The following is a 10,056-nucleotide window of genomic DNA, read 5'->3' as shown; positions in this document are numbered from 1 at the left end:
TTTAGCTACTTCATCTTGTTCTTTCTTTTGGCTTTTTATGCGTGCTGGCTTTGCTTGTCATCAGTAGCAGAATTTGCACCTTAGCCTTGCTTATTATTTCTTCTATTGTTCTTTTAGTTGTTAGTGACAAACTGCATTATATTTGATGTTGTGGCTGTTTTAGGATTTAGGCTTACTTTTGGGGCTATTATTATACTCAAGGTCCAAAAAGTGAAAATTTTCTACACTACATTTGCCAAAAGTTGAACACTGTTCAAAAAGAGTCAGGATATGTAGACATTTTTGTCTAATTTAGGTTCATACATAGTGATCTTTGCTTGCAATTGGATTCTTACTGGATTCATTGGTTTACACTTGCAAGTGCCTCAACTTGTTGTACTAGCATCCGTTGAATCTGATCTTAACATGCAGCTTAACATAATATAGCTTCACTTTTTGGAGACTGCTTCTAGTACATGAGCATATCTATTTTTCAGTTTTAGCAGCACATTATCAAATGAAAGTTGACAAGTTTCCTGGAGATCTACAAATGACTTGCACAGATCATTTTGATAGGTTCCAACAACTTGCACAGTAGACTAGTAGTATCAGATGTTCATTTATATTGGACTTGCGAGTTACCAAGTTGAACATTTATTATGCACCAAGATTCAAATGGATGCACTTTGTCTGAATTTGCCTCATGTCCATCCTGTGCTGAAATGCCAAAATCAAGAGGGAAGCACAAATTCCCTCTGAAAGATACAACAACCAAGATTTATATGGGTTTCCTGTCTGAATCTGATTTATGTCCATCTTGAGCAGACATGGTAAGTGCTAGATGCAGCTCAAGTTTCCTCTGAAATGACCTGCAGATTCTTGTCTTGGCCAAAGTGTAAATGATGCATGATGGTCAGTTTCACTCTGAAAGCTCAAGTATGAAGAGAGGAGCCAAATGAAAAGGACACTGTAGAGGCTAGAGGTGGAAGCAAGTTTTCTCATCTGCTCCCCATTGCTTGTACCCACAAAAGAGGTGCATCTGAAGAGGTTGATTCTTTGGCCAACATTATCTGTCAAAGGTTTGGCAGGGAGGACTGTGACAGCTGATGCCAATATGGTTGCTTTTGTGTGCACTGTGAGTGGAGCCCTGGGCAGCTGCAAGTTACTGATCAATGGATGTCAGCTGGTGGCTGAGACTTTCTGTCTGATCCCAGCATCCCACCTACCTTAGACATTAAGTGTCTAGATTGTACTTTTGCAAGTATAAATCCATTTCTTCATTTCTACATGGTGTTTTGAGATGATGAATATCATGCACCTGCACATGAGTTCATATATATGGCTGATGGTATGGCATTTGGTGTTAGCTGACAAAATGCTTTCTATTTAATTATATATATATAATATAATGTATCAAAGTTTTCAATGGGGTCTTTTTTGGATGCTGAAATCAGTAATTTCTTCAAGGTGGAGACTTTGAGCTCCCACAAGTCAGGTGCTCACCATGTGATGCACCACAGAGAAGTGAGTCCTCAAATGAATTAGTCCATGTTAGACAATCCCAAACAGCTAACACAAGTTCTAATCTGCCCTTTCAAGATAGATTCATTAGTGGTGAAATTATAATGACAGGAAATTGTTGAAGTGCAAGTAGACATTCATGATCTGTCAAATAATTCTCAAATTTTTGGTGCTGTTAAGGCTGTACAACTATGCATCATGAGCAACCCTCTGTTAATCCTTGTTTAATCCTGACTATATTTGGCCATGTAATTGCAATGGTTTCTCAACAAGAAAAAGAAACCTATCCAACAAACTTTTGTCACAACAAACAGGAAAAGAAGAACAAATAAAACACTGTAATTTGTGAATTCAATCTTGTAATGGTGTTTAACTTACAGAGAATATTTCTATAACTGTCTAACCAAACAAAAAAAAATTTAGAAGCTTGGCTGATGGTCAATTTTCTCAAGTTGCAAATCCAAATTCAAGTCTACAAGAATTTCGCAGATACTGTCTTTTTGTAAATCGCAAGGAAAGTTGGAATATCACTAAATTGTTCGAAACTCAAAACTGGGTTTCAACAGATTGCCACAGTTCTGGGAAATACAACAACCTAAGTACCAGTTGTAGGACATGGTCCAGATTTCCAGACAAATTTGTAGAGGCCAAATGGCTTCATTTTCAATTCTTCAAATCTCCAATATAAAACTCGTCAACCATGTCAAAGACCCGAGTGGCATGTTGTGGCCTGTATTTACAGACCAACAATGCATTATCAATCTAGTAGAGTAGTAATAACAATTGCATATATGAAAGGCAAAGGGAGAAAGATACACGTGATAAAAACATTCATAAATTGATGCCATGTGAACACATAGTTCAGTTACTCCTGAATCTCAGGCAGGAAATATTAGTTTACACCACACTGATTGGCCAGCGTCACTCCCCAACATCGTTTCTTCGGAGATAATGTACAAACATTAAGAAAACTAACAACGGAACTAGAATTTATCGGATGCAATAAGTCCAAAATTAAGTAACTTTGAGAAATTTAATAACTACCTTTGGCAAAATCATGTAAGAAGAATCTGCATATCTCACAGACATACATAAATAGAGAGATATTGTGCCACTCTTTTACTAATATGGGATCCAAGGATAATAGACAAGACTATTCATAACCAGAACTCCAATAAGAAACATGCCGGCAATCAATCAAGACAAATATTCTCTTTTTTTTCGGTATTATTAGTGTATTCCAAGAGCTCAATGGCAGGACAATATCCATGAAACCAACCCCAACTAGATGGGGGCATGAGAGCTTGTTGCCGTGTTGTATTTGGTATATTCTAACAGAAGCATGTCACACAAAAAAATTGTAAAGAAAAAGTCAAGCTGGCATTAGGAATCATCTGTTAAAATGTTTGAAAAGACAAGCAGCTATGAATTTTGAGATGATGAAGAAAAGAGTTCCGGAATTGTGAATGATGCATGAAATGACAAAAGACCTGCTTTAAATCGACAGTTTCAGTGCGAAGCAGATTACATAAACTGTCAGATATGATTGAAAAGATAATACTGCAGCAGAGAAAGACTCTTAACTAATCTGAAAAGGTCATTTTCAAAAGAATAATCAACTTTTTTTTAATGATATTATCATAGGTTGCATAATAGGTACAAACCCATAAAACCCCTTGGTTGAATCACCTCCAGCATTGTTTAGTATAGCATCTCCTCCAGGATGTTCTTCGACATAAGGTGTGACATTATACACCTACATGTAGAATTTAATAAAATTTTCATGATATGTTGGGAAAAACCAAGAAAAATTAACGACGCAGGTTCCATCGTACAACCTTGTCTTTGACTATGATCCAACAATCTGTCCTTGTATTATGAAGAGAAACCTCCTCCTTCGTGTAAGTTCTTATCGTCTAAGTAAAAGAACACGAAGAAAATAATAATTAGTTGCAGGAAAAACTTATTAGCAACTAAGAAAATATTTGAATTCTAGTTTTCATTCAAAAAGTGGAGCATCAGTACAGCTTATGAAATAGAGAAAGCTTGCTGTATTTTTTGGAAATAGAGAAGTGTAGTTAAGGGGTGGGTTTTACAGATTTTCTGAAGGTAAGCTTGTTGATAAGGCCAGTAATAAGAAATCAGCTCACATATGACGACCTGAAAGGATCATTATCATTTGCTCCTATAATTTTTAACTGAAAAAAGTACCAACATAATTGCCACATGAAGGCTACCTGTCAACTAATATGATGCTCTTTTATAAGATTGATTAATTGAGTTCATTTAGGGGAAGAAGAAAAGACGTGTAGAAATAAAATGTGTTCCATTGAACCGACATATTGATGTCAATTACAAGTTTCAAATATTAACTACAAGTCTCTATGTTCATTGAAAGCCACCTACAAAGCAAAACACAATCAAGAATATGACAAATATTTCACGAACTGCAACCTGTCCTCAACCCCTTAAACTGTGGTGTTCAACATCTTACGGCAAAATTGGGTAAGCAAGGGCTTGAGTAAATACCTAAAAGCAAATTAGAAGATATGATAAACAACAGAGCAGCCCTAATACTTGGGAAGAGTCCAGGAGAAAGAAATGTTCATGCTATGACGACATGCCTAGAGGACAAAGTCCCATAATTAATGTGTAATTGTTAATCCATGACTTACATATTCCGCTTAAATTTGGCAATTGTTAATCCATGACTTATGTATTCCGCTTGAAGTTGAAAAAGGAATTCTGACAAATATAAGGTAGTCTATGAAGCATCCAAATTTTCTCTCATATGAAATTTATAGACTACTACATATTTATGGGCATCCTTTTATTCACCTTTAAATGGAATAAGTAGATCATGGATTATGAATTTATTGAATCATGAGTTACTAAACATGCAATAAATTAGCAAAAACAAAAGATTTCTAAAGCATCCCCTATATAGAGTTGACAAAAGTTATACCTCGAGACAATGTGATTCATTCATAATTATAAGAAATTAAGAATTAGAAAATTGATGTAATCGGTAAAAGATATGATTAGGTTTATAGTTAAGAAAGTTGTTCTTTAAATACTTAGAAGGACACTCAGGGAAATTAGAATATCATGTCAAGAAAACTGATCATTACCTTTGTCGTCACACTTGGATGTGTTCCTCGAGCTTTACCTACACAAAGTAAGTCCATAAGTTCCAGCATTGCATAATTTAGATGACTATAAAAAAAAGGATATTACAAAGTTACCTTTCCTGTTTGATCTCGGGATGACAAAAAGAGCTCCCAGTAACAAAAGCAGGATCATTGCTATAACAATTAACTCCATCTGGACAAGTCTCCCTGTTAAACAACAACTAAAAGAATACACTCCTAAGCCTACAAGTGAGATAATCAAATGACCAAAATACTGCATGTACTCCGATTAATCAAGTAGCTGCAAGTTATTATCCACATCAACTACTAATTTACCATGAGTGCACTCCGGAGTTGATTTAGAAAGATTTCCGACAGCCTACTCATCTAACTACTAGATATTCAACATGAGATAAATCACTTATCAAAATGACATACTTGTAACGACCCAATTAATGCATCAAGAATCCAGAGACAATATTGGAAAATTTTTGTGGGAAACCCAAGCAGGAACATCATAATGCAGCTGTTAAGAAGGTGAATCCATTCATTTACCGTGGTTATTCTAATGGTGCCCTAGTTTCACACCAGCATGTTCACAAGTAGTCAATGTGCACAAACCAAATCTATCTATTTGATAACTGGAACCTCCTCGCACAGCTGCATTGCAAAGCAGGTACATCATAATGCAGCTGTTAAGAAGGTGAATCCATTCATTTACCCTGGTTATTCTAATGGTGCCCTAGTTTCACACCAGCATGTTCACAAGTAGTCGATGCGCACAAACCAAATCTATCTATTTGATAACTGGAACCTCCTCGCACAGCTACAATGCAAACCCTCCCCACACCCACACCTTTCCCTTCGTTGCCAAACCTTGGTTTCTCCCATGCCTTTTCCTTAACCTTTTCTTCTTATTGTATTTCGCTTTTATCTCATTTAAAAGGATTACAAGTTTCAAGAGAAATAAAACAGAGACCTTTTTTCTTTCGTGACCGAAATGACAACGAAGGTTAGAACAGAAAAGAAAGAGAAAACGGCGAAGAAATCGACGATTGAAAGGATAGTGGAGTACCCAGTGGATCGGAAGAGACGACGAGGCAGAGATCTGAAAGAGCACAAGCAACTCACGGAGGAAGAGGAGGAGGGAGTCGTGGGTGTCCGTGGGCACCTCTTCAAACGGCGGCGGCCGCTGCGGGGTTGGAACACATCACCCGAACTCTCCGATTACCGGGGGCCTGCATCAACACACGACTGATGTTACAACTTCGGTCCTGACATACTGACGTGGTGAACATCGAGGGGTCCGTCGCTTCTGTCGGCAGCAAAGTCGTACCTCAAGTAGGGTCGTTCGGGGGTCTCGCCGTTTCGGACCCGCATCAAGTAGGGTTCGCTTCGATTCTTACGGGTCCGATTACCCGATAACTGTCGCCCGTTCGATGAGACCGGAGCAGACGGACAATCACACGATCGGGTTGTTGCGCTGGGACCCCTACGGCTAGGATGGGAGATTCGAAGGGTTGAGAAGGCGAATTGGAGGCGTACTTCGATCCGCACGAATCAAAGAGGATCCGAACTCACTCCGTCTCAGTCGTACTGGCATACGGCCGCGTTTGTGTTCCTTCTTAGCGGATCGTATATTTATATTTTTGTATTTATTCTCCTAAGTTTAAATTTACGTATATATACAAACAAAATATAAAAAGTCACGCGGATATAAATCATTATAATTAATCTTCTTTAGCTACTATAAGTGTCCTATCAATTAAAATTTTAATTTGTATTATTATATCTTTTAAATTTAATATAATACAATAGACATGGGTCATTATATATAATTTTTGACTGAATTCAACTAATATAAATCGTGATTATATGATATAGGTTATAGAGGGTATTTTAGAAAATACATTGTCAACGGTAAGTTAGCCCAATTCGATCTAGACCCGAAGGTGTAATGGTGTTTATGAAACGACTATTTTAAGAGTTGATTGATGAGGGACCAATGTGGTTGTGATGGATCCGAGAAGATTTTCGATTGGAATTTGTGTATCTGAGGTGTTCTTGAGACTAAATTGAAGTGGGGTTCGGCTACTCGATGGGTTTCTACACAAAGGTCAATATCGAATGACGTTTCTCAATCCAATCTCTCCAATACTCAAGTTAGTTTTGTGATGAAATATGGTATAAGGGGTTAGCTGTCAATAGATTCGACCCTTGGGTTGACGTCAGGGTCGACTTTTATACATATCTGATCGTAATATTTTTTCATTAGCGTTTTGTCCCCGAGGACAGCAACCATGAAATGATCGTAACACCTTTTTCTTTGGTGGTTTGTTCATGGAGGCAATAAACCTAAACGATCTTTTATGAATTATTGTCCATAGAAATCAACCGAGGGGAGATAAGCTCAAATGACTGTCCGTAAACTGTTATCCACGGAGGCCGAGAAGGCCAACTCAAATGGCTTCCATGTCATTATCTCGTGGGGGGTGACTTGGCCTTCGTCTTCCACGTTGAAGCCTCTATGATGCCCAACTGATAGGATGAGATTGACTATTAGATTATTCTCTATCGTAAGGAGCCGTAAATACAAAAATAAAAATAACTACGAAACATTTACCTAAAGATTCATAAAGATTGTTAGAGTCTCAATTTAAATTAGTTGTGAAATGAATAACATTGATTATTCTTTAAATAATTTATCCAAAATAATTCTTAGCCTTATCACTATAAATGAATATTTTTTTAATGATGACCGATAAGATTAGATCAACCTTAGAACTCGAATATCAATAGGCTTTTACACTACCTTTGTATCCTCTATAAATGAGTTTTTAGTGATCATCAATTTTAATTATATTTCAACTAACAATCAAATATTGATCTATCCATGTAAGCCTTATACATACATAATGTATATAATACATGGATCGCCCCCTAAATATATATTATCGATCCAAGTTTATTTATTTCTTACCTGTATAACCTTAACGACACATGAGGTAATAAGATATTCTATCATCAAGTTGTGTAAACCCAAAAGGTAGAAGAAAAAGAAAAGAATCATTCATCAGAGGAAAGTTAATTTTCAAGAGTCTCCTCATGAAAGGAGAAAGTTAGTAGGATGGAAAAAGAATCATAAGAGGATCTTTCGACATTCTTTGTTGTGTGAGTGGGCGTTCCCTACTTTGATGACTCATGTTATCTTGATTTGGAGCAGTTGTAGCGTGAAGTAGACATGCAATAAACAACAAAAGAACGATGACTAACATCTTCCAGTAGCATAGGTTAGATCGATAAGATTATGAGCTCCACCTTGGCGATGGCTTTGTGCTTTGATAGCACACTTTGGTTGTCCACACTATCAACCAGTCAACGCAGGAAGAATCCATTTTGCCATAAGGAGTTTGGTGAATCCATGTAAATGTGGTGTGCGTGTACCGACGATAGCTTCGTCTCGCTGGGGCAGTTGGGTTGGCGATGTCAGCGAACAGTGAGAAAGCTACAGTTCGAGAAGAGGATGTTCCTATTCAAAATATACTACAAATTCTGCATCATTAGTTAAATTTATGTACCCAATTCGTGAATGATTTCATGATTTCTTGGAAGGTTACGTATTTTATTCATTTAATCTCATATCTCAAAGAATCTAAAAGAAAAAAAAAAATCAATTTTGTTGCCAACAATAATTATTATATTTATACGTAAAAATCTGCTCCTTTTACTCATTGTGCGGCTCCTCTCGTCGTATTACTTTTCGTGCCACTTTGACAGCTTCGCTCCATCTGCCGCCTTTCGCTTGACGTTCACGTATCTGCGGGCCCCGCTCCACCGCCCACACTTCACATGCCCTTCCCCGGCGACCACGTCACCTTGTCGGGCTCCTGCCCGTGTCCCCGCCGATCCTCTGCCTGTCCCCCGACAGGAAACATCTCCGTGACCCAACGTCCGCTAAACACTCCTCAGCGAGACCCCACCGGCCACGGGGACCTACCGCTCTCATCACGAACATTTCCCTCGTCGCCGTCGGTCGCCAAACAGCCCGGCCTACGCCCAGATCTCTTCCGGCAACATAATAATTCGTGGACGAGGGACGGGAGTCGGCTCATGGACCGTCGCGGGGCCCACCGGCACGTCTGGTCACAACCATCCGTCGGATTGCTCCGTCCCGCCTCATCCGACGGCTGGCGTTTCGGTCACCTACCGGGGCCTACGAGATGGTGACGTCACGGCGCACCACGCTTCGAGATCCATGGCGACGAGGCGGGCCAACGGGAGTACGCCATGTCGCTGCCCCCACGTGAACGGGGCGGTGATCCACGTCCTTCACTGTGCTGGGAAAGGACGACGGGAGCTTGTCCTCGTCGTGGTGGTGGGCCCGACGTGGCTCCCCGTCAGAGCGCCGGCCGCGTGTTCGGCATCGCGGCCGTTGCGCGCAGCGCTCTGTTAGCCGTCGCGACCGTTGATCTAGGTCTTCAGTGGCTGCGCGGCATCGAGCCGTGGGTCCCGCGCTTTTCTCTGGATTCAGGAGGGAAAAGGAGCTCTCGATTCGGTTACCCGCGTGAGTCACCCGAGAGGCAGCGGCTGACCTCACCATCGGGTCCCACACGGATCACGTTGTTCGCCGGTACGCCACCTAACCCGTTCGTGAACAGGTCATCGTGGCCCACTTCCCCACGACGGCTTAGATTTCTTGTGATTACCGAAATAAATGAGGGGCATTTAAATAATCATATCTACATTGTAGCTTTTTCTTTATTCCGGGCGCGAGGCCCGTCTCCAACCCAATTCATTCCCCCATACCAACCAAACCCACCCGCAAGTCGCCCCGCGACGGACCTCAACTGCCAAGGGCGATGACGTGGGTGCCCGACGACGCGTCATGTGGGTTTGGTCTGAATCAACGAAGCGGACCGGGCCGCCATATCAGCGGCATCGTGATCGCGAGGCAACCTGGCTCTCGGACGTCGCGTAGACTGCTCATGATATCGACGCGTGTCCGGTGGCTGTGGTCCAACGTAGAATAAGATACGGGTTTATGGCCTCGATGCACGCACCAGGAAACGTGGCGCAACAAAAAGTAGCCCCACTCACCGGCTACTTTGTGGGGTCCGCGGAGGAGGCCGTGGGTGGGTGAGTCCGGGGTGGGGTTCGAGGGCGTCCCGTCGGGGCTCGTATGTGCTCGCGGGGCCCACCGGCACCGACGGCCAACTCAACGACCACCATTGCCTCCGCGTAAGCCGTGCGATTCCAACGCGGACGCCAAAACCCACGGCCGGGGAATCGGAGCCGTGTCAGGGACCCACCAAACGCCGTGTGCGGGTGGTTTTCCTGATGGCATCGGCTGTGCCCGTCCGTGTAGGACTGCGGATCGCGCTCGACCATATCGTTCATCCCGATTCGACACGTGTATCGTGAGGTG

General features: G+C 41.2%; 1 protein-coding gene across 3 annotated transcripts; it reads right to left on the bottom strand.

Annotated features, from left to right (window-relative positions):
* Positions 1 to 1,932: 1,932 nt before the first annotated feature.
* Positions 1,933 to 5,930, bottom strand: LOC135622561 (cytochrome B5-like protein). Of its 3 annotated transcripts, none has more exons than XM_065124513.1 (6): positions 5,707 to 5,930; positions 4,746 to 4,838; positions 4,632 to 4,669; positions 3,339 to 3,416; positions 3,165 to 3,256; positions 1,933 to 2,230 (listed from the first exon to the last, which is right to left on the bottom strand). In XM_065124513.1, the coding sequence occupies exons 2-6, from the start codon at positions 4,822 to 4,824 to the stop codon at positions 2,164 to 2,166; spliced, it is 354 nt and encodes a 117-aa protein (XP_064980585.1). In that variant the 5' UTR covers positions 4,825 to 4,838; positions 5,707 to 5,930; the 3' UTR covers positions 1,933 to 2,163. The 3 variants fall into 3 exon arrangements, with proteins under 3 accessions (XP_064980585.1, XP_064980584.1, XP_064980583.1); XM_065124512.1 differs by having other exon boundaries at positions 4,746 to 4,824; positions 5,707 to 5,929; XM_065124511.1 differs by having other exon boundaries at positions 4,746 to 4,852; positions 5,707 to 5,928.
* Positions 5,931 to 10,056: the final 4,126 nt, after the last annotated feature.

Source organism: Musa acuminata, chromosome BXJ2-9, assembly GCF_036884655.1.
Source record: "Musa acuminata AAA Group cultivar baxijiao chromosome BXJ2-9, Cavendish_Baxijiao_AAA, whole genome shotgun sequence".
In the NCBI taxonomy this organism is placed as follows: domain Eukaryota; kingdom Viridiplantae; phylum Streptophyta; class Magnoliopsida; order Zingiberales; family Musaceae; genus Musa; species Musa acuminata.
The sequence above is the reverse complement of the archived record's forward strand: the minus strand, read 5'-3'. Positions and strand labels throughout refer to the sequence as shown.

Bases quoted from the DNA above. Each gene is read 5' to 3' on its own strand.
- LOC135622561 (XM_065124513.1), bottom strand. From the start codon at position 4,824: ATGGAGTTAATTGTTATAGCAATGATCCTGCTTTTGTTACTGGGAGCT. The intron at 3,257-3,338 runs GTTGTACGATGG...TTCTACATGTAG, and splicing joins GGATCATAGTCAAAGACAAG to GTGTATAATGTCACACCTTA. The intron at 2,231-3,164 runs GTTTGTACCTAT...CTGTAAATACAG, and splicing joins TCAACCAAGGGGTTTTATGG to GCCACAACATGCCACTCGGG.